At 44.0% G+C, this 25,277-nt stretch overlaps 2 protein-coding genes across 2 annotated transcripts in view; one reads left to right on the plus strand and one right to left on the minus strand.

Moving 5' to 3' along the window:
- The window catches only part of slc9a2 (solute carrier family 9 member 2), a 29,558-nt gene extending 6,207 nt beyond the window's left edge, over window positions 1-23,351 (plus strand). The window contains exons 2-13 of the mRNA XM_020499911.2: window positions 2,024-2,238; window positions 2,932-3,180; window positions 12,081-12,331; window positions 12,535-12,752; window positions 12,948-13,147; window positions 13,231-13,320; window positions 13,465-13,535; window positions 14,883-15,050; window positions 17,384-17,489; window positions 19,630-19,746; window positions 21,497-21,584; window positions 21,702-23,351. Coding sequence (XP_020355500.1) covers window positions 2,024-2,238; window positions 2,932-3,180; window positions 12,081-12,331; window positions 12,535-12,752; window positions 12,948-13,147; window positions 13,231-13,320; window positions 13,465-13,535; window positions 14,883-15,050; window positions 17,384-17,489; window positions 19,630-19,746; window positions 21,497-21,584; window positions 21,702-22,138 — 2,210 coding nt within the window. The 3' untranslated portion in view covers window positions 22,139-23,351. The remainder of the gene's footprint in view (window positions 1-2,023; window positions 2,239-2,931; window positions 3,181-12,080; window positions 12,332-12,534; window positions 12,753-12,947; window positions 13,148-13,230; window positions 13,321-13,464; window positions 13,536-14,882; window positions 15,051-17,383; window positions 17,490-19,629; window positions 19,747-21,496; window positions 21,585-21,701) is intronic.
- A 431-nt stretch (window positions 23,352-23,782) lies between these two features.
- Window positions 23,783-25,277, minus strand: part of LOC109905114 (major facilitator superfamily domain-containing protein 9-like) — a 9,894-nt gene continuing 8,399 nt past the window's right edge. The window contains exon 6 of the mRNA XM_031800241.1: window positions 23,783-25,277. This exon is cut by the window's right edge and continues 934 nt beyond it. The gene's annotated coding sequence lies outside the window, so the exon portion shown is untranslated.

Raw genomic sequence — 25,277 nt, forward strand, 5'->3', positions numbered from 1 at the left:
GGAAGATCCCCATTTCATACTCTAAGCGTCCTCTCTCCTCATCTCCTTCTCAAAACCCATTGGATGAGAAAGCCAGAAATCCCTCCCCTCTGACCTCCTCCAATGGGTTTTGAGAAGGCTACGAAGAGAGAGTATGCAAGGAGTATGAAATGAAGATCTTCCCCTGGGAAGTGATTCTGCAAGTAATTCTGTACTAGCAAGCAAGAATTCATGGTTTCAAAGCATTCACTATCAGTTTTTCACACAGCCAGAACTACCCAGCTTTAGCTAGTTAGATAAAACCTGACACAGCTAAAAAATAACTCAACTGTAAATATAAAGCTAACTAAATAGCTACTAGCCAGGAGAAAGCCTATAGTTGTTCACGTTCATTCTAACATATCAAAATGTATTCACATTCATACCCTTTTTACTTAAACTTTGTCGTTGCCAACAACAATTACAGTAACACTTAATGTGCATAGTCCATCTGTAGATGCTCTATAGACTGTCAGTAACATTTCAACTAACTATCTATTAACCATAGCTTTAGCCCTAACCTTAACCCTTATTCTAACACTAGACTTAACCCTAACCCTTACCCTAAGTCTTATTCTAAAGCTAACCCTAACCGTAACCTTAGTGAACAGTTGCTTATCAACAGATACTTTGTTGATAGTATGTCCACAATTAGGCCTACTTTCCCTGGTGCAGTGAGTCATGATGGTGGTGCTGAACAGTGCCACACTGCTTGTAACAACCCAGAGTGGGGTCATGGAAATGACTCAAGTTCCAGCAGCCGAGGCATTTTCATAATAATGGGTACACTTTATGGGGGGGGGGGACATGTTCCCACTGTTCCCCCGGCTCCTACACCCTTGCTGATGGGAATGAAAACCATATTGGCAGTAGTAGAAGTTGCCCTTTGACACAGATCTAGGGTTCATATATCTATCCTAACCTTAACCATTTGAGGGGGAAAGTCCTTAGTCCTGGCATTAGTCCTGGCTCGCAGTCAGCGTTCCAATTCATCCCAAAGGTGTTCAATGGGGTTGAGGTCAGGGCTCTGTGCAGGCGAGTCAAGTTCTTCCACACCGATGTCGACAAACCATTTCTGTATGGTCCTCGCTTTGTGGACGGGGGCATTGTTATGCTGAAACAGCAAAGGGCCTTCCCCAAACTGTTGCCCCAAAGTTGGAAGCACAGAATCGTCCAGAATGGCACTGTATGCTGTAACGTTAAGATTTCCCTTCACTGGAACTAAGGGGCCTAGCCCAAACCAAGAAACACAGCCACAGAACATTATTCCTCTTCCACCAAACCTTACAGTTGGCACTATGCATTCGGACTGGTAGCGTTCTCCTGGCATCCACCAAACCCAGATTCGTCCGTCAGAATGTTAGATGGTGAAGCGTGATTGATTGCTCCAGAGAACGTGTTTCCACTGCTCCATAGTCCAATGGTGATGAGCTTCATACCACTCCAGCCGACGCTTGGCATTGCGCATGGTGATCATAGGCTTGTGTGCGGCTGATCGGACATGGAATCCCATTTCATGAAGCTCCCGATGAACAGTTCTTGTGCTGACGTTGCTTCCAGAGGCAGATTAGAACTTGCTAGTGAGTGTTGCAACCGAGGACAGACGATTCAGCACTTGACGGTCCCACTCTGTGAGCTTGTGTGGCCTACCACTTCACGGCTGAGCCACTGTTGCTCCTAGACGTTTCCACTTTACAATAACAGCACTTACCGTTGACAGGGGCAGCTCTAGCAGGACAGAAATGTTACAAACTGACTTGTTGGAAAGGTGGCATCCTATGACGGTGCCACGTTGAATGTCACTGATCTCTTCAGTAAAGCCATTCTACCACCAGTGTTTGTCTATGGAGATTGCATGGCTGTGTGCTCGATTTTATACACCTGTCAGCAACGGATGATGCTGAAATAGCCGAATCCATTCATTTGAAGGGGTGTCTCCATACGTTTGTATATATAGTGTATCTGTCATGTACAGTATCTGACCTTCAACCTCTTTCTCTCACAGGTTTCCATGTGTACCACAAGATTACTTTCTGGGTCCCAGAGTCATGTCTCCTGATCAGTATTGGGCTGATCGTAGGGGCCATCATGCACTCTGTCCACGAGGAGCCCCCTGCTGTGCTCAGCTACAATGTCTTCTTCCTCTTCATGCTGCCTCCTATCGTACTGGAGTCTGGATACTTTATGCCCACGCGACCGTTCTTCGAGAACGTGGGAACGGTGCGCTAATACCAATATTAATTATGGTCTCTGGAGGGACTCAAGGGGCCGGTTTCTCTGACACTGACCTCTGGAGGTCCATGGGGCGACGCGCAATTGGCCTAGCGTCATCCGGGTTAGGAAGGGTTTGGCCGGTAGGGATATCCTTGTCTCATCGCGCACTAGCGACTCCTGTGGCGGGCCGGGCGCAGTGCACGCTAACTAGGTCGCCAGGTGCACAGTGTTTCCTCCGACACATTGGTGCGGCTGGCTTCCGGGTTGGATGCACTCTGTGTTAAGAAGCAGTGCGGCTTGGTTGGGTTGGATGCACTCTGTGTTAAGAAGCAGTGCGGCTTGGTTGGGTTGTGTTTCGGAGGACGCATGTCTTTCGACCTTCGGCTCTCCCGAGCCCGTACGGGAGTTGTAGCGATGAGACAAGATAGGAACTACTAACAATTGGATACAACGAAATTGGGGAGAAAAGGGGGTTAAATAAAAAAATATAAAAGAAAGAAAGGGCTCTAGTGCTTTTTATTCCTGGAATAGGTTTCATCAGTGTCTGGGAAAACTGACTCTAAGAATTAGTGTACATTTCAACCAATACAGAAATATACTTGCTTTATTCCATTCTGTTCGGTGAACCATTTGCCAAATAATGATTCACGTTATGCCTCATTGAACAATGGAAGTTCCCATACCATCTTCTGCCTACAGGTGCTTTGGTTTGCGGTGGTAGGCACCCTGTGGAACAGCATTGGGATAGGGATGTCTCTGTATGCAGTGTGTCAGATCGAGGCGTTTGAGGTGCAGGACATTAACCTTCAGGAGAACATGCTGTTTGCCGCCATCATCTCAGCTGTGGACCCAGTGGCCGTGCTCAGCGTGTTCGAGGATGTCTCTGTCAACGAGCAGCTCTACATCGTGGTGTTTGGAGAGTGCCTGTTCAACGATGCTGTCACTGTGGTGAGTGTGTGTGTGTGTGTGTGTGTGTGTGTGTGTGTGTGTGTGTGTGTGTGTGTGTGTGTGTGTGTGTGTGTGTGTGTGTGTGTGTGTGTGTGTGTGTGTGTCTGTGTGTCTGTGTGTGCGTGCGTGCGTGCGTGCGTGTGTGTGTCAGATGTGCAGCACCCAATGAGTACATTGTTGTGTTCTGGAAATGCCTATTCAACAAGGTGTCCCTGTTGTGAGCAGTAGTACATCATGATGCTTGGCAGAGTGAATAACTGTACATGCAGGTGCAGACAGAAGAGAGATAGAGTGTTATGAAGAGACACGTGTTGCTACATGTGATGTCAGCCTGTCTGGATAACTGCATTCTTTGGTTCTGTGCCTTTGACTGATTGTTCTCATAACATGCCAATGACATCACACACCCCAGGCTGAGCGCTGTTTTATAGGTCAGCAAAGCACCAGAAACAAGACACTTAAACCGTTCCTAATGTGCTGGTGCTAGTGGCACAGTTTAGTCAGTGTAATTCAAAGCTTTGACAGACCGGTAGCCCTTTAAATCACATGCAACACTCAAACAAACATCCATACTGCTGATCCTTCCAGTCCCATGTCAACACAATGTTCTTGTTCAAACTAGGTCTTAACATGGATGAGAGGACAGAAGGAAGTATCAGGATCAGTCACTGAACTGCCGGCTTAGTGTTAATAATAGGTTCTTTCTCAATATGTACACTACCGTGCTCCCCCTGAGTCCCTGGATGTTTCTCAATATGTACACTACCGTGCTCCCCCTGAGTCACTGGATGTTTCTCAATATGTACACTACCGTGCTCCCCCTGAGTCACTGGATGTTTCTCAATATGTACACTACCGTGCTCCCCCTGAGTCACTGGATGTTTCTCAATATGTACACTACCGTGCTCCCCCTGAGTCACTGGATGTTTCTCAATATGTACACTACCGTGCTCCCCCTGAGTCACTGGATGTTTCTCAATATGTACACTACCGTGCTCCCCCTGAGTCACTGGATGTTTCTCAATATGTACACTACCGTGCTCCCCCTGAGTCACTGGATGTTTCTCAATATGTACACTACTGTGCTCCCCCTGAGTCACTGGATGTTTCTCAATATGTACACTACCGTGCTCCCCCTGAGTCACTGGATGTTTCTCAATATGTACACTACCGTGCTCCCCTGAGTCACTGGATGTTTCTCAATATGTACACTACCGTGCTCCCCCTGAGTCACTGGATGTTTCTCAATATGCATACTACCGGGCTCCCCCTGAGTCACTGGATGTTTCTCAATATGTTCACTACCGTGCTCCCCCTGAGTCACTGGATGTTTCTCAATATGTACACTACCGTGCTCCACACTCTCATGCTCTGAGTGCATTCTCCGACCATGTTCTCTTGACTACTTTCTTGTGAGGATGAGAGTGTGGAGAATGGATAAAACAATACATTAGAGAAACACTCTTTCTCCCCCTACTGTATTACCTCACGCTGCACCTCCCCCTACTGTATTACCTCACACTGCACCTCCCCTACTGTATTACCTCACGCTGCACCTCCCCCTACTGTATTACCTCACACTGCACCTCCCCTACTGTATTACCTCACGCTGCACCTCCCCCTACTGTATTACCTCACACTGCACCTCCCCTACTGTATTACCTCACGCTGCACCTCCCCCTACTGTATTACCTCACGCTGCACCTCCCCCTACTGTATTACCTCACGCTGCACCTCCCCCTACTGTATTACCTCACGCTGCACCTCCCCCTACTGTATTACCTCACGCTGCACCTCCCCCTACTGTATTACCTCACGCTGCACCTCCCCCTACTGTATTACCTCACGCTGCACCTCCCCCTACTGTATTACCTCACGCTGCACCTCCCCCTACTGTATTACCTCACGCTGCACCTCCCCCTACTGTATTACCTCACGCTGCACCTCCCCCTACTGTATTACCCCACGCTGCATCTCCCACTACTGTATTACCTCACGCTCACCTCCCCCTACTGTATTACCTCACGCTCACCTCCCCCTACTGTATTACCTCACGCTCACCTCCCCCTACTGTATTACCTCACGCTGCACCTCCCCCTACTGTATTACCTCACGCTGCACCTCCTCATTCACTGACCCTTCTTCCAGCCATGGACCCTTCTTCCAGGCAGGACAATGACAACAATAGAGACCAAACAAGATATACTTCCTTCATAATTATCAGATAGATATGTGAATCGTAAAAATCTGGCTAACCAGCTCATTAAACAGGAAAAAATGACCTAAAACGAAGGTTATGCAAGGTTTCGTGGGTAGCTACCAATTCTTTGTGGCTAGCTAGCCAGCTAGCCAGTTAGCCCTATTGACTTACTATGGACTTAGGGTACCCCTTCACTGAACAGTCTTCCAGCCAGGACAACGATGGCAATAGAGACGAAACAAGATATAACAGTGTGTTGAACTGAGTCAAAACTCTGCCTGTATTTCACCTCTCTGGTGATTTTGTTCTCTGTAAAGACTGAGCTCTGGTTTCAGTGGTGCCGTAGTATCTATCCAATCCCAGGCTCTTTGGCTCTTTGGCTCCAGCAGCTTAGGTGTCCAGTGAAGTCCAAATATAAAAGACTGTCAGGGTGTTTCTTGATTTGTATGTGTTGTGTGTGTGTGTGTGTGCATGTGGAGTCAGTATCTGAACACACACACACACACACAGTGAGCGAGAGAGCGAGAGAGAGAGAGAGAGAGAGAGAGAGAGAGGTGTGGCCCCTACTGAGGGAGTAGTACTGCTGGTTCACACACAGAGGGAGAGAGAAAGAGAGAGAGAGAGAGAGAGAGAGAGAGAGAGAGAGAGAGAGAGAGAGAGAGAGAGAGGAGAGCGAGAGAGAGAGCGAGCGAGAGAGAGAGAGAGAGAGAGAGAGAGAGAGAGGTGTGGCCCCTACTGAGGGAGTAGTATTGCTGGTTCACACACAGAGAGAGAGAGAGATGAGGTGTGGCCCCTACTGAGGGAGTGGTACTGCTGGTTCACACAGAGAGAAAGAGAGAGAGACAAGGTGTGGTAGTAGGGCACTAGCCAGGGTTGTAATGCACTAACCAGGGTACTAACCAGGTCACTAGCCAGCAAACTAATGAGTGCACCTGCCTCTGCCAGGACAAATAGTTAAATAACAGGAGAGGCACAAACCAGGATACTAGGTCACTATAACTAGATTACTGACCAGTGGCAACATTACTAAACAGATCACTCAGACAGGATTAGCCAGCACAAAGCAGGCAATAGAGATCAATGAGTGTATGCATACATTCATCTGTCAGTCCTGGAATATGTGTCTTGTATTCCAGACACATCTACAAACATACCATTCAATAAGGAACTAACACAGTCAGAAACATCAACAGAAAGCTGGTAAACAAATGAGCTTAGAAAGCTCCATCAGTTCCCCTGTCTGTCACATTCTCAGTACAAACACAGAACTGTACCAGGGGTACAGGTCTAGGATCAGCTAATTCTAACTTCAGTGTCCTGGGGGCAAGTCTACACAATTCGGGTCACAGCAGGGTGGCATTACAGGATCAACGGGACTAGCATCGATAAACGCTCACTGAACATCGGGTCTAACGTCTATCAACACTCAGTGATCAATGGGTCTAGCATCGATAAACGCTCACTGAACATCGGGTCTAACGTCTATCAACACTCAGTGATCAATGGGTCTAGCATCGATAAACGCTCACTGAACATCGGGTCTAACGTCTATCAACACTCAGTGATCAACGGGACTAGCATCAATAAACACTCACTGAACATCGGGTCTAACGTCTAATCAACACTCAGTGATCATCGGGACTAGCATCGATAAACGCTCACTGAACATCGGGTCTAACGTCTATCAACACTCAGTGATCAACGGGTCTAGCATCGATAAACGCTCACTGAACATCGGGTCTAACGTCTATAAACACCGTACTGATCAATGGGACTAGCATCGATAAACGCTCACTGAACATCGGGTCTAACGTCTATCAACACTCAGTGATCAACAGGACTAGCATCGATAAACGCTCACTGAACATCGGGTCTAACATCTATCAACACTCAGTGATCAACGGGACTAGCATCGATAAACGCTCACTGAACATCGGGTCTAACGTCTATCAACACTCAGTGATCAACAGGACTAGCATCGATAAACACTCACTGAACATCGGGTCTCACGTCTATCAACACTCAGTGATCAATGGGTCTAGCATCGATAAACGCTCACTGAACATCGGGTCTAACGTCTATCAACACTCAGTGATCAACGGGTCTAACATCTATAAACACCGTACTGATCAACAGGACTAGCATCGATAAACGTTCACTGAACATCGGGTCTAACGTCTATCAACACCGTACTGATCAACGGGACTAGCATCGATAAACGCTCACTGAACATCTGGTCTAACGTCTATCAACACTCAGTGATCAACAGGACTAGCATCGATAAACGCTCAGTGAACATCGGGTCTAACGTCTATCAACACTCAGTGATCAACGGGACTAGCATCGATAAACGCTCACTGAACATCGGGTCTAACGTCTATAAACACCGTACTGATCAACGGGACTAGCATCGATAAACGCTCACTGAACATCGGGTCTAACGTCTATCAACACTCAGTGATCAATGGGTCTAGCATCTATCAACACCGTACTGATCAACGGGACTAGCATCCATAAACGCTCACTGAACATCGGGTCTAACGTCTATCAACACTCAGTGATCAACGGGACTAGCATCGATAAACGCTCACTGAACATCGGGTCTAACGTCTATCAACACCGTACTGATCAACGGGACTAGCATCGATATACGCTCACTGAACATCGGGTCTAACGTCTATAAACACCGTACTGATCAACGGGTCTAACATCTATAAACACCGTACTGATCAACAGGTCTAACGTCTATAAACACCGTACTGATCAACGGGTCTAACATCTATCAACGCTCAGTGATCAATGGGTCTAACGTCTATAAACACCGTACTGATCAACAGGTCTAACGTCTATAAACACCGTACTGATCAACAGGTCTAACGTCTATGAACACCATACTGATCAACAGGTCTAACGTCTATAAACACCGTACTGATCAACGGGTCTAACGTCTATAAACACCGTACTGATCAACGGGTCTAACGTCTATAAACACCGTACTGATCAACAGGTCTAACGTCTATCAACGCTCAGTGATCAACGGGTCTAACGTCTATAAACACCGTACTGGTCAACAGGTCTAACGTCCATCAACGCTCAGTGATCAACGGGTCTAACCTCTATAAACACCGTACTGATCAACGGGTCTAACGTCTATCAACACTCAGAAATGAAGGATTCTGAAGTACACTGAACAAGAATACAAACGCAACATGCAACAATTTCTAAGATTTTACTGAGTTACAGTTCATATGAGGACATCAGTCAATTTAAATAAATTCATTAGGCCCTAATCTATGAATTTCACATGACTGGGAATACAGATATGCATCGGTTGTTTACAAATACCTTTAAAAAAGGTAGTGGCGTGGATCAGAAAACCAGTCGGTATCTAGTGTGACCACCATTTGCCTCATGCAGCGCGACACATCTCCTTCACATAGAGTTGATCAAGCTGTTGATCGTGACCTGTGGAAGGTTGTCCCACTTCTCTTCTATGGCTGTGCGAATTTGCTGGATATTGGCAGGAACTGGAACTGGAACACACTGTCATGCACGTCGATCCAGAGCATCCCAAACATGCTCAATGGGTGACATATCTGGTGAGTATGCAGGCCATGGAAGAACTGGGATATTTTCACTTTCAAGGAATTGTGTACAGATCCTTGTGACATGGGGCTGTGCATTATCATGCTGAAACATGAGGTGATGGTGACAGATGAATGGAACAACAAAGGGCCTCAAGATCTCATCACGGTATCTCTGTGCATTTAAATTGCCATCAATAAAATGCAGTTGTGTTCGTTGTCCATAGTTGATGCTTTCCCCATACTACAGTATAACCCCACCGCCACCATGAGGTACTCTGTTCACAACATTGACTTCAGCAAATTGTTCGCCAACACGACGCCGTACACTCTGTCTGCCATCTGCCCAGTATACTTGAAACTGGGATTCATCCGTGAAGAGGACACTTCTCCAGCATGCCAGTGGACATTGAAGGTGAGCATTTGCCCACTGAAGTTGGTTACAAGACCCTGGTGAGGATAACGAACACGCAGATGAGCTTCCCTTAAACGGTTTCTGACATCCTGTGCATAAATTCCTTGATTGTGCAAACCCACATTTTCATCAGCTGTCCAGGTGGCTGGTCTCAGACGATCCCGCAGGTGAAGAAGCCGGATGTGGAGTTCCTGGGCTGGCGTGGTTACACATGGTCTGCGGTTGTGAGGCCGGTTGGATATACTGCCAAATTCTCTAAAATTACATTGGAGGCAGCTTATAGAAGATAAATGAACATTAAATTCTCTGGCAACAGCTCTGGTTGACTTTCCTGCAGTCAGCATGCTAATTGCATGCTCCCTCAAAACATCTGTGGTATTGTGTTGAGTGAAAAAAACATTTTAGAGTGGCCTTTTATTCTTCCCAGCACAAGGTGAACCTGTGTAATGATAATGTTGTTTAATCAGTTTATTGATATGCCACACCTGTCAGGTGGATGGATTATCTTGGCAAAGTAGAAATGCTTACTAACGGGGATGTAAACACATTTGTGCACAAAATTTGAGGCAAATAAGCTTTTTGTGCGTATGGAACATTTCTGTGATCTTTTATTTCAGCTCATGAAACATGGGACCAACACTTTACATGTTGTGTTTATATTTTTTGTTCAGAATATACGGTTCCTTCGGAAAGTATTCAGACCGCTTGACTTTTTCCACATTTTGTTTGTTACGTTACAGCCTTATTCTAAAATGAATTAAATGAAACATTTTCCTCAGCAATCTATACACAATACTCTACAATAACGAAGCGAAAACATGTTTTTAGAAATGTTCGCAAATGTATTAAAAATAAAAAACTGAAATAACTTATTTACATAAATATTCAGACCCTTTGATCTCAGGTGCATCCTGTTTACATTGATAATCCTTGAGATGTTTCTATAACTTGATTCCACCTGTGGTAAATTCAATTGATTGGACATTATTATGAAAGGCACACATCTGTCTATATATGGTCCCACAGTTGACAGTGCATGTCAGAGCAAAAACCAAGCCATGAGGTCAAGGGAATTGAGCTCTGAGACAGGATTGTGTCGAGGCACAGATCTGGGGCAGGGTACCAAAAACATTTCTGCAGCATTGAAGGTCCCCAAGAACACAATGGCCTCCATCATTCTTAAATGGAGGAAGTTTGGAACCACCAAGACTCTTCCTAGAGCTGGCCGCCCAGCCAAACTGAGCAATCAGGGGAGAAGGGCCTTGGTCAGGGGGATGACCAAGAACTCGATGGTCACTCTGACAGAGCTCCAAAGTTCCTCCGTGGAGATGGGAGAACCTTCCAAAAGGACAACCATCTCTGCATCACTCCACCAATCAGGCCTTTATGTAGAATGTTCACACTTAAGCCACTCCTCAGTAAAAGGCACATGACAGCCCGCTTGGAGTTTGCCAAAAGGCACCTAAAGACTGTCAGAACATGAGAAACAAGATTATCTGGTCTGATGAAACCAAGATTGAACTTGTTGGCCTGAATGCCAAGCGTCACATCTGGAGGAAAGCTGGCACCATCCCTACGGTGAGGCATGGTGGTGGCAGCATCATGCTGTGGTAATGTTTTTCAGCGGCAGGGACTGGGAGACTAGTCAGGATCGAGGCAAAGATGAACAGAGCAAAGTACAGGGAGATCCTTGATGAAAACCTTCTGTCAGAGCATTCAGGACCTCAGACTGGGGCGATTTTTTATATATTTTTTTAATAAATGTATAAAAACCTTTGTCATTATGGGGTGTTGTGTGTAGATTGATGAGGGGGGAAATAAAGATTCAATACATTTTAGAATGAGCCTGTAACTTAACAAAATGTGGAAAAAGTCAAGAGGTCTGAATACTTTCCAAAGGCCCTGTTTGATGATTTCCTATTTAAGAACGGTAGGGTGAAGTTCCACCCAGGTTTCCTTTATCATTAATACTGAAGTTGGAACAGTCACAAAAACAAATTGAAGGCTCTTTCTGTTCTTTTGTTCCCGAGCCATGCTAGGTGCTGTGTAAATATCACACAGTAAACACAGCAGTTCAAACACATGACTTTATCAGGACAATAAAGTCATTGGAGTTTTTGACCATTGTGTCTGACCTATGACCTCAGGCATGGGTCAGACCTCTGTTTGTCTCTTCCTCTCCATCTCTCTCTCCCCCTCTCTCTCCCCCTCTCTCCATGTGTGTGTGATTGTGAGCACATGTAATTATGTTCTGCAATGTCTAACTTCCATTTCCCCCTCTCTTTGTGTGGGTCCCCCTCTCTCTCTCTCTCTCTCTCTCTCTCTCTCCCTCTCTCTCTCTCTCTCCCTCTCCCTCTCTCTCTCTCTCCCACTCTCTGTCTCTGTCTGTCTGTCTGTCTGTCTGTCTGTCTGTCTGTCTGTCTGTCTGTCTGTCTGTCTGTCTGTCTGTCTGTCTGTCTGTCTGTCTGTCTGTCTGTCTGTCTGTCTGTCTCTCTCTCTCTCTCTCTCTCTCTCTCTCTCTCTCTCTCTCTCTCTCTCTCTGTCTCTCTCTCGCTCTCCTTCTCTGTCTCTGTCTCTGTCTCTGTCTCTGTCTCTGTCTCTCTCTCTCTCTCTCTGTCTGTCTCTCTCACTATGTTTCTGTCTCTCTCTATGTCTCTCTCTCTATATATATTTCTGTCTCTCTCTATGTCTCTCTCTGCAGGTGCTGTACAACATGTTTATCTTCGTAGCAGATATGCCAGTGGTGGAGCCGGTCGATGTATTTCTGGGCGTGGCTAGGTTCTTCGTGGTGGGCCTGGGGGGTATGGGCTTTGGTGTCATCTTTGGCTTCGTAGCCTCCTTCACCACACGTTTCACCTCTAACGTCAGGGAGATAGAACCCCTCTTTATCTTCATGTACAGCTATCTGGCCTACCTGGTAGCAGAGCTGTTCTCCATCTCCAGTATTATGGCGTGAGTGGATGAATGAGCATGCACATTGGGCCTACACACACACACACACACACACACACACACACACACACACACACACACACACACACACACACACACACACACACACACACACACACACACACATGTATACACGCATGAAAACACACATGCATACAGTAAAACACACACAGCACTGACGACTCTGTGTTGTCTGTCCACAGCATTGTGACCTGTGCCCTGACCATGAAGTACTATGTGGAGGAGAATGTCTCCCAGCGGTCCTGCACCACTATCCGCCATGTGGTCAAGATGTTGGGCACCATCTCAGAAACCCTCATTTTCTTCTTCCTGGGTGTGGTCACCATAACAACAGAACACGAGTGGAACTGGGGCTACATCATGTTCACGCTGCTGTTGGCCTTAGTGTGGAGAGGCCTGGGTACGAGGGGGAGAGGGTGTGTGTGTGTGTGTGCATGCGTGCTTGTGTGTGTGTGTGGCAAAGTGTGTTGTGAGTTAACTTACAAAGATGAGCCAATCTGTGCAATGCCTTACTCAGGCTTATCAGTTTGAATATGGAGTGAAAGATCCTGATTCTCACCTTTAACCTTTCGCCCTTTACCTCTACTCCTCCCAGGTGTCCTGGTGCTGACCCAGATCATTAACCCTTTCCGAACCATCCCCTTCAACTTCAAGGACCAGTTTATTCTGGGTTATGGTGGCCTGCGAGGGGCAATCTCCTTTGCCCTGGTCTTCACCCTGCCAGACAGCATCGGCCGCAAGAAACTCTTTCTCACCACCACCATCTGCATGATCATGTTCACAGTCTTCATCCAGGTAGGAGACAAGTCATCCAGAAGGCATCTAGACTCCTGGTTTAGTACTATCTACCTGATCAGAACCATTCATCTCCTGCTCAGGGAATCAGCATACGGCCCCTGATCGAGTTCATCAACGTCCGCAGAACCAACCGCAACCTGGAGACCATAAACGTAGAGATCCACTCCAGGGTAGGTCAATAACTAGTGTTTGTTTGTTTTTCTTGTCAGTGGCTTGTTGTTTTTACTGTACAGTACACAGTTCAGGTCTGCAGGTCTATGTTCTGGCTCACTGTGTGTGTAGCCACCTGTAACCTCTTCCCTTTCATCCCTCAGCTCATAGAGCACACCATCGCTGGGGTAGAGGACCTCTGTGGCCAGTGGAGCCACTACTACTGGAAGGACAAGTAAGAGCTTCCTTTTCCTGTTTCATCACTTCCTGTCCTGTGACTTCCTGTCCATTTACTCCCAGGGTAGCATAGTTTAGGGCGGCAGGTCGAATACACGGGCCGACAAGATTAAAAACTGTTATATACAGTACGAGTCAAAAGTTTGGACACACTTTTTGGTTACTACATGATTCCATATGTGTTATTTCATACTTTTGATGTCTTCACTATTATTCTACAATGTAGAAAATAGTAAAAAATAAAGAAAATCCCTTGAATGAGTAGGTGTTCTAAATCCTTTGACTGGTACTGTATGTGTTTTTCTTTTTATTATGTGTCTTCCTCATCTCCTTTCATCCATCTGCTATGTGGGGCGGCTGGGTAGCCTAGTGGTTAGAGTGTTGGACTAGTAACCGAAAGGTTGCAAGTTCATATCCCTGAGCTGACAAGGTACAAATCTGTCGTTCTGCCCCTGAACAGGCAGTTAACCCACTGTTCCTAGGCCGTCATTGAAAATAAGAATTTGTTCTTAACTGCCTTGCCTAGTTAAATAAAGTTTTTTTTTAAATGTCTACATACTTGAAAGTGACTTCCTTAGGGGCATCATTTGCCTTCACGTAACCTGTGTTTAACGAGCAGTAAAGATGACATGGAGGAAGTGACTTCTGCTGCTAATAATCGAATGTCACTGGTTGTATATTTCCTTTCCTTTCAACATTGCATTTGATAGCTCACTCCCTACCTGTTTCCCTAGTGAACTGATGGTGAGATTAAAGTTTTTCTGTAGATCAACTTGCGTTCTAGATTTTCCTGTCTGCAGTCTTTGTTTTTTTGTTGCCATTGTTCTGGCTGTGAAAGCGTGGGTTGACATTTTGACTAGAATTCAGTGTTGTGTTCCTTTGAGCTGCAACATCCTCATGAGTGGCTTCTACTTCCCCCTATGCCCCAAAGAAATGTACAGCCCTTCCACTGTAACAATACACCCCCACCCCCTCTATGACCCATATCCTCACTACCCCCCTCTCTACACCAGAACGAGTTTGTCTGGAGTCCTTTTTAAGTCATCTTAGGTCAACTCTGCTAGTCAGAACTTGTCCTCATCCCATGAAGCAAAGCACAGCCCTATTCCCTCTCTTCTTTTGTTTCCATGAACATAAGCCACTTAGCCTTTTGGAGAGCTTTGGGAGGAGCTTACGTCTATCCGGTTTCTATAACACTGTGTGAACACCAAGGCATGGTTTTAATATTGCTTCCATGGGTATTATGAAATGCTTCTGTCTGTGAGTGTCTGTGATAATGTTTAGAATCTGCCCTCTTTGTCAGGTTTATGAAGTATAATAACCGTCTCTCCAACCGCTATGTCAGGTTTCTGAAGTTTAATAACCGGATCCTGCGTAAGATCCTGATCAGGGATAACCGGGCAGAGTCTAGCATTGTGGCTCTGTACAAGAAGCTGGAGCTGCAGAACGCAATGGAGATACTGGACACAGTGTCCGGGGACATCAACGCTGGTTCCTCCATTGTCTCTCTACAGTACGTTTATCCTCTCTCTCCCTCTAGCTCTTGCTCTCTCTCTCTCTCTCTCTATTTTGCTCTCTCTCTCATTCTCTTGCTCTCTCTCTCTCTCGCTTGCTCTCCCTCTCTCTCTCTCTCACTTGTTCTCTCTCTCACACTCTCTTGCTCTCTCTTTTGCTCTCTCTTTTGCTCTCTCTCTCTCTCTCTCTCTCTCTCTCTCTCTGTCTTTGTACACTAATGACACACACACACACACACACACACACACACACACACACACACACACACACACACACACACACACACACACACACACACACACACACACACACACACACACACACACACACACACACACACACACACACACACACACACTGTGGCCTTGTCCCTCTCTCTGTGTCTCTCTCTGTCCCCCTTGCTGTCTCTCATACACTTCTTTACATCTTATCCACCTATCACCCCTCACACATGACCCTTTTAACCTCAACAGGTCAGATGGGTATTTAAGCAATAAGTCCAGAAGAGTGTGGTATATGGTCAATATACCAAGTCTAAGGACTGTTCTTAAGCACAACGCAACTAAGAGTGCCTGGATAAATCCCTCAGCCATATACCACAAATCCCCGAGGTGCCTTATTGCAATTATAAACTGGTTACCAACGTAATTAGAGCAGTAAAAATAAGTCATGTGTCATACCCATGGTATACCACGGCTGTCAGCCAATGAGCATTCAGGGCTCGAGCCACCCAGATTATAATGGGTAATATCTAAGCATTCTGTAATTTCGTTCTTTTTTTTAGGGGATAGATCCGCTTTAATATTGCAGATAGATTGTGGCTTCCATCAGTTTAATTGTCTGCATCATTTCCAATTCCCCAAATATTTTTTGGTGTAAATATTTATACGGTATATCAAATATATACATTGCATTCGGGAAAGTATTCAGACCCCTTGACTTTTTTTACTTTTTGTTACGTTACAGCCTTGTTCTAAAATGAATTAAATTAACATTTTAAATGGTTTTTTCCCCTCATCAATCTACACACAATACCCCATAATGACAAATCAAAAGCCGCTTTTGAAAAAGGTTTGCAAAAAAATTGATGAAATATTACATTTACGTAAGATTTCAGACCCTTTACTCAGTAAAGGCCTCAAGTCTTCTTAGGTACGACACTACAAGCTTGGCACACCTGTATTTGGGGAGTTTCTCCCATTCTTCTCTGCAGATCCTCTCAACCTCTGTCAGGTTGAAGCCACTCCTGTGTTGTCATGGCTGTGTGCTTAGGGTCGTTGTCCTGTTAGAAGGTGAACCTTCGTCCCCAGTCGAGGTCCTGAGCGCTCTGGAGCAGGTTTTTATCAAGGATCACTCTGTACTTTGTTCCGTTAATCTTTCCCTCGATCCTGACTAGTCTCCCAGTCCCTGCTGCTGAAAAACATCCCCACAGGATGATGCTGGTCTGGAGGTTCCCTCCAGACGTGACTTCTCCACCGATTGCTCAGTTTTGCTGTGTGTGAATACTTTCTGAATGCACTGTATATACATTTTATGAACACAGTATATTTTATATTAGTTGTCTTGTTATTTTTTGTCCCACCCTTGTGCTCCACTCAACCCCTCCCATCCATCTCTGAAAACCATCCAGTTTTAATTTCTATTTGCCATATAGTTTTCTACTGTGCTGTGATGTTTCACAAAAGTTCAGAACCTTTCTATTCTCATAGTTTCTACAGGTTGTACATTAAAGATGAACATTTTTACTAAGAGTATTATTATATAATTGATCGATTGACTATGGCTTTTCAAACCCCCCAGCAGTGCTTTTTCCACAGTTAACTCCAGGTAAATGTTACAATTCTTCAGCCATTCCTGAACCTGCGACCAAAAATAAGCTACACATGGACAGTACCAAAACAAGTGATCTAATGATCCTGTCTCTTGCAGAGCTGGCATGGTTGTATTTGTGTATCAGTTCATAGACCATGTTGCCACGGAATCTGTACATCAATAATCTCTTTTGAGAGATTATTATTTTTATTTCTACATTTTTTGGTCCTTAAATGAAACTGGTATACTTTTTTACTTATCAAAATCTTCTTTAATCAATTTCGGTCTTTAATGCAGGGCCAACAAACTAGTTCCTTACTTTCTCCCCCTTCTACTTGCCTCTTCCAGTTTTGCCGTAATGCTGCAATCAGTTGGTTGTAATTTTGGGTAGAGCAGACACTTCCATGTATTTTTGTTAGCTGCATGTGTGACATAACTCCACCAGTCCTATTTCTGATATAATTTACAAAGATGATACAGTTTTTAAACATTCTGTTATTTCTGCATTTGTTCCTCTAGCGAGGAGAAGAAGGGCTCTGGTAAACCCAAGAGGAAGTTTGTGGCTGCAGACCTGATGAACATGCATGACATTCTGTCCAAGAACATGTACAAGATCAGACAACGGGTGAGTCGATTCCTTAACAAGGTTTACCTTACACAGAGCCCTGTTTGTTACATGAAAGTCTGTTCTTCCATACCTGTGTGTGCTGTACCTCACGTGCTGTTTTGCATAATGCCTGTGGTCGGCAGTACATTTCCATAAGTGACCTCACCTTTTGAAAATGAGCCACAGGGAGTGTGTTTGTGTTTTCATGTGATGGGATTCTCTCTGTGACCTTATCTTATTACCTACCCACTCCTTCACAGTCCCCCCCCCCCCACAACACAAACACAAACACACCTGTTACTGTCACAGATCTCATTGTATCATTGGTTTCGACATTAGATCATGTGATGTGTTGCCTTTCTATTGGAACCGTTTGACTTCCACTCTCCTAAGCCCTAAAACAGGTTTGACAGCTCCTTGTCCCACCATGCGGCCATCATTTAAACAAAAAATACTTTACCTTTATTTAATAACTACGCGAGTCAGTTAAGAACAAATTCCTATTTTCAATGACGGCCTAGGAACAGTGGGTTAACTGGTCTAGGAACAGTGGGTTAACTGGCCTAGGAACAGTGGGTTAACTGCCTGTTCAGGGGCAGAACAACAGATGTTTTTACCTTGTCAGCTCAGGGATTTGGTCATGCAACATTTCGGTTACTAGTCCAACGCTCTTACCACTAGGCTACCTGCCGCCCCGGTTAGAGTGTCTGTTGATCACCAACCCCGTGTACTAGATCTACCCATTACACAAATAACCTAGGGATGCTTATACCTATCCAATCCTCTCAGATCTACAGAAGTGAAGTATATTGCAATGGGTTTATTAAGGGCATTGGGCGTCTCTCTGTAGTGATGAGTGTTTTCCAGGAGAGAGGGAGGTACGGCAGCTCGTTAGACACAAACAGAGCCAGGTATCATTTAGATAAGCATCATGGTTCAGACAGTTCAGGGTGTGGCCAGCTACGTTTGGGTGACTGCCCAGAGCCACAGAAAGAGGGTATTGTGGTAAAACATAAAAGCTGGGGTGTGTAAAATCCACTCTGGTTGTGTAATCAGGAGTGTAGGCTATAGCAGCACTCTCTCTGTACGGACTGCTGTGTCATTGTGTTATTAAGAGAATACAGGTGCAAGTGGGTGTGTCATTAGTGTGTGTGTGTCATTAGTGTGTGTGTGTCATTAGTGTGTGTGTCATTAGTGTGTGTGTGTCATTAGTGTGTGTGTGTCATTAGTATGTGTGCCATTAGTGTGTGTGTCATTAGTGTGTGTGTGTACCATTAGTGTGTGTGTGTGTGTGTGTGTCATTAGTGTGTGTGTCATTAGTGTGTGTGTGTCATTAGTGTGTGTGTGTCATTAGTGTGTGTGTCATTAGTGTGTGTGTGTCATCAGTGTGTGTGTGTGTGTGTGTCATTAGTGTGTCTATGTCATTAGTGTGTGTGTGTGTGTCATTAGTGTGTGTGTGTGTGTGTGTGTGTGTGTCATTAGTGTGTGTGTGCCATTAGTGTTTGGGTGTCATTAGTGTGTGTGTGCCATTAGTGTTTGGGTGTCATTAGTGTGTGTGTCATTAGCGTGTGTGTGTCATTAGTGTGTGTGTGTTATTAGTGTGTGTGCCATTAGTGTGTGTGTCATTAGTGTGTGTGTGTCATTGGTGTGTGTGTGTGTGTCATTAGTGTGTCTATGTCATTAGTGTGTGTGTGTGTGTCATTAGTGTGTGTGTGTGTCATTAGTGTGTGTGTGTGTGTGTGTGTGTGTGTGTCATTAGTGTGTGTGTGTGTGTGTCATTAGTGTGTGTGTGCCATTAGTGTTTGGGTGTCATTAGTGTGTGTGTCATTAGTGTGTGTGTGTCATTAGTGTGTGTGTCATTAGTGTGTGTGTCATTAGTGTGTTTGTCATTAGTGTGTTTATCATTAGTATGTGTGTCGTTAGTGTGTGTGTCATTAGGAGATTAAAGCAGGGTGGTACAGATAGAGCTACTGTATGTAGAAACCTCATGTTAGATTGGGGGTGTTTCCTGCAATATGTTGGCCTCTGCTACACTATGGCGTTGTATCCGATTTTCTATGCAGTGTGTGTTTTATGTCATGTGTTGTGTGTTATAGTGCGTGTTATCAGACGGTGGGTGTGTCTTATGTATGGTATGTTTCTCTGTGTGTTTTTCCAGACCACGGCGTACACCACCAAGCACTCCCTGCCCAACGACAGCCGGACAAAAGAGATCCTGATCCGACGGCACACCAGCATCCGACGCAGCCTCCGACCCGGCAGCTTCAACGGACCAGTACGGAACACACAGACTTACAGTACCAGTCAAAAGTTTGGACGCACCTACTCATTCAAGGGTTTTACTTTATTTTTTACTATTTTATACATTGTAGAATAATAGTGAAAACACCATGGAGGTGTGTTGGGTCATTGTCCTGTTGAAAAACAAATGATAGTCCCACTAAGCTCAAACCAGATGGGATGGCGTATCGTTGCAGAATGCTGTGGTAGCCATGCTGGTTAAGTGTGCCTTGAATTGTAAATAAATCACAGACAGTGTCACCAGCAACTCAACCCCACACCATCACACCCCCTCCTCCATGCTTCATGGTGGGAACTACACATGTGGAGATCATCCGTTCGCCTACTCTGCATCTCACAGACACAGAGGTCATCAGACCAAAGGACAGATTTCCACCAGTCTAATGTCCATTGCTCGTGTTTTTTGGCCCAAGCAAGTTTCTTCTTCTTATTGGTGTCCTTTAGTAGTGGTTTCTTTGCAGCAATTCGACCATGAAGGCCTGATTCACACAGTCTCCTCTGAACAGTTGATGTTGAGATGTGTCTGTTACTTGAACTCTGTGGGATGCAATTTCTGAGGCTGGTAACTTATCCTCTGCAGCAGAGGTAACTCTGGGTCTTCCTTTCCTGTGGCGGTCCTCATGAGAACCAGTTTCATCATATCGCTTGATGGTTTTTGCGACTGAACATGAAGAAACATTCAAAGTTCTTGAAATTCTCCGGGTTGACTAACCATGTCTTAAAGTAATGATGGACTGTCGTTTCTCTTTGCTTATTTGAGCTTTTCTTGCCATAATATGGACATGGTCTTTTACCAAATAGGGCTATCTTCTGTATACCATCTCTACCTTGTCACAACACAACTGATTTGCTCAAATGCATTAAGAATTATAGAAAGCACAAATAAACTTTAACAAGGCACACCTGTTAATTGAAATGCATTCCAGGTGGCTACCTCATGAAGCTGGTTGAGAGAATGCCAAGCATGTGCAAAGCTGTCATCAAGGCAAAGGGTGGCTACTTTGAAGAATCTCACATATAAAATATATTTTGATTAGTTTAACACTTTTTTGGTTACAACATGATTCCATATGTGTTATTTCATCGTTTTGAAGTCTTCACTATTATTCTACAATGTAGAAAATAGTCAAAATAAAGAATAACCTTTGAATGAGTTCTGCAGGTGTGTCCACATGTTTGACTGTTACTCTACATTAGGAACATATATTAACCTAAATAATTTAGTAGTAATGTTAGAACAGATATTAACCTAAATATTTTAGTAGTAATGTTAGAATAGACATTAATCTCAATATTTTAGTGGTAATGTTAGAATAGATATTAATCTAAATATTTTAGTGGTAATGTTAGAATAGATATTTATCTAAATATTTTAGTAGTAATGTTAGAATATATATTTATCTAAATATTTTAGTGGTAATGTTACAATATATATTTATCTAAATATTTTAGTAGTAATGTTAGAATAGATATTAATCTAAATATTTTAGTAGTAATGTTACAATATATATTTATCTAAATATTTTCGTGGTAATGTTAGAATAGATATTCATCTAAATATTTTCGTAGTAATGTTAGTAATGCAGGTCAAGTCTATGCACAGCATTTCATGATTCGATAAAAAAATATATGTTACAGGAAAACCCTTTGTTGTGATCAAAGTGTACAATCTCTTATCTCTCTCTTTATTCCCCTCTCACCTCCTCCCTTTTTCTTTCTCTCAGAATGAGGCCAAATCCCAGAAGTACTTTTCTCTGCCTCCAGGGAAGAGTCTGGACTCAAAGTTCCCTCCTCAGAGACTGAGGCATACAGGTGATGCTCAAAATGAAGTGTGTGTGTGTGTCACTCTATAATCTCTACAATGTTTAGGCTCTTTGCACATCAATGCTTGGATCCTAAACTAAATTGATGTCTCTCTCTTTCACTCAGGTAATGATGATGATGAGACCATGTCGGAGATGGATTACACATCAGCGCGCTCCAGGTTTAACCAGCCCAGTCGCTCCTCATCCCGAGCAATGCTGCCCCTACGCAGGCTGAACACACTGAAAGAGGTGCCCTCTAGCTCTGTTGTGGACCTGGTGGATGAGATGAGTGGAGGAAGGGGTGCCTGGGGGCGTGGCATGTCCCGACTAAACTCCTCCTCCAGTGATTCCCGGATACCCGCCCCTCGCCGTCACCACGACCCCTCCAACGGCCCTGATAATGGCTCCTCAGGTGACCATGGCAGCGGTGACAACGGGCCAGAGGGGGAGCAGCAGCCCTTGTCCCCGACCCCAGCCTGGGCTGCAGAGCCTGGTGACCGTGACGACAGCGGAACACAGAAACCCCTGCTCAGGCCACAGTGGAAGACTCGGAAACCCTAGAACACCTGAGGACTAATCAGCTGTCAGGAATGTAGCAGGAGGACTGCTATAGGCTGTCTTGGGTTCTAATCTACAACGATTCCAGAATCTCAGAACTGTGAATTGTCAAATACCACAAGATTAAAATGCACTACAAGCCAAAGGGGGAATGGATAATTGGATTTTCTACAGTGATCCTCAACTGGGAGTTTTTTAATGGGTCAGTGTCAAAAAAATCAATAAATAAATACCCTAGTCTGAACTTAAACAACTAAAACCAGGTAGAATGTTTGTAGAAATTATAATGAACCTACATTTTTATTAGAATTTAACCACTGAACTATTTTTCTTTAAAACAGTGTTCCATATTGAGTTATTAGCAGATTTGATTGCTTTTGTGATCTTAAACCAGTGAGCATAACATTCTTCATCAAGAATATGTGCAAAATTGAATTATTGACAATGAAAAAAGTGGGACTGTTGTTCCCTTGTCATATAATTTGTACATTTACTATCAATATAGTATTAAAAATAGTTTTCCAGATTGCATTTTGCCCCCCAAATATTTGTCATGCCAATATTGGGATCATGACTGAGACAACCTGGTTCAATTTGGGTCCCTAGGAACCACTGGTCTACAACCAACCACTATCTGAAGAACAAAGACTCTTGCAACACAACACTCTAAATAAGATATCAAGTAAAACTATTCTAAAAGACTCATCTTCACTATTAGACACACAGAGATCCTATTAAATTAATAGAGATTCTATGTGTCGTTCTACATTATGTTTATGTGTACACACGCTTGTACCATCCCAGGAAGACATTTGATTTACTTTCACCCCTGTATTTACCTGCAAGATTTCAATTACATTATTTAATAGATTTTAATACATTGGTATATCTCTATGCAAGTGAAGACACTTTCAGGAAAGACACTTCTTATCTTCTAGCTTTTCTGTTTTTTTGTTTCTCCTTGTGTCTGATATTCAGACCAGTAATATCTTAACAGGGTCTTCATGAACACTGCTCTGACTATCTGTGTTGCTTGAGTTAAGTAATAAAATCTTGATGTATAATGTTGAAATGACACCTTATTTCTTGTCAAAATGGTCGTTGCTACGTCTGATGCTACGCTCATGAAAGACTCTGAAAATACTACTGGTAAACCGGGAGCAACAGGTTGTGTGCATTCACGAGCTTTGAACTCTTTGAGAAAGCAGATTGGCTAATGGCAAACAAGCTGCTACAACTATAACTGAAAAGTACAGCTATCATGCTTGTAATCAAGTTATAGTGTTAAAAATATATATAAATAGGTTTGGTTTATTGTATTTTTGTTGTGTTGTATTAACTGCTGAAAACGCTATCGAGGTCATTTCCTTAGTAGGTGACGTCAGAGTTCAACATGTGGGAGAAGTCGGAGCTCAGGGATGTTAGACGAGTTTGACACTAGTAATTACTAGTTGGAGGGGCGTTCAAGTGGATTTTCTCCAGTCATATGCTCATATTTATGAATTTATGAGATGTCACAAACTCAGCATTAGCAACAGAGCTAAAAACACCTTGTAGGAGAAAGAAATCTCAAACTATCAGTCATCCATCATCAAATTGAAAAATAATTCAACTGAAGTTATGGAACTGACATTTACATTCAAAACATTCACTTGTTTAGGAACTTATTTTATTGTCAAATGGTCTTTACTTCCTTCATATGAATCATTCAGCACAATAAGTGTCTTCATAACATTCAGTAGCATTTGGGCAACTCCATTCAAAATAAGATCATTCATATATAAATAATACTGAACAGTACATTTATGAATTAGACTAAACTCAACATGGACAATGTAGAATAAGGGAAAATAAATGATTTAAAATTGAAAATAAATTATATATTTGTATAAAAGTAAACATTTCCATTGAAAAGGCCCTGATACCGTAGTGGTTAAAGGAAGTACGATGATGTTACCCACAGACACTGACCTAAGATCCTTGGAAAATGTGTTTTACTTCCCCACGCGTGGTTAGGGTTTAGGGTTTAGGATTTTAGGGTTTAGGAAGGGTTAAATGAATCCTAGATATGTGCCTGTGGACAACCAGTACTCAAGCTCAGTTAAGGTTCTTGATCCGTTTCCCCAGTATGTACTAGATCACTCACACAAAAGGATTCAAAAGCACTGGAGTGGTGTGGATGTATTCACACCAATCCAAATATGTTCAACCCTTAAAGGGAGGGTGACGGAGTGCACACTTCTGTGAGAAGGGAGAGAAAATAGAATGTGGCGCCAGAGAGGAAAGCCCCTTCACCTGCTGTCCACCCTCATAAGATAGGTCAGAAACAGAGCATTTGGGGGAAATTAGCATTCTCAGTACCAATACTTTCCTGGACTATTTGTAGTGGTTATTAAGGAAGAGCAGGATTACATTAGAGTAACATTAGACTTATATGTTGTTGTTTTTAATTGAATTATTGCCTCTCACTAGAGACATAAACATTTGATTATTTCTAGGTTATAAGAACCTAATGAGCCACTGACATGCTGTTGACCTACGCTAAGCTAACTTAGCATGGACAACTTCCCATTCCTTTTACAGAGGGTTGCTGGCTTTGTTCACGGTCGCCTTGGCAACACTGAACTTTTTGCATTCTCCCCTGTTTGGGGGACGGAAGTGGAGAATAGCCATGCTGATGATGACCCGGTCTGTTTGGGGGACTGAAGTGGAGAATAGCCATGCTGATGATGACCCGGTCTGTTTGGGGGACTGAAGTGGATAATAGCCATGCTGATGATGACCCGGTCTGTTTGGGGGACTGAAGTGGATAATAGCCATGCTGATGATGACCCGGTCTGTTTGGGGGACTGAAGTGGGGAATAGCCATGCTGATGATGACCTGGTCTGTTTGGGGGACTGAAGTGAGGAATAGCCATGCTGATGATGACCCGGTCTGTTTGGGGGACTGAAGTGGGGGGAAGAGCGATGCTGATGATGACCTGGGTCCTATCGGTGCTGTGATGTCATCACATCGAGACCCAACCAACAGAGCTGGAGTTGTGGCTAAAAAAACAAACAATGAAACAACCCCCAGCTGACACGTCAACGAAAACCAGCCCCATCAGTTCAGTCTCCAGTGCTGTGGTAGTTTTCACCCTCT

This window comes from Oncorhynchus kisutch, linkage group LG2, assembly GCF_002021735.2.
Source record: "Oncorhynchus kisutch isolate 150728-3 linkage group LG2, Okis_V2, whole genome shotgun sequence".
Lineage (NCBI taxonomy): Eukaryota > Metazoa > Chordata > Actinopteri > Salmoniformes > Salmonidae > Oncorhynchus > Oncorhynchus kisutch.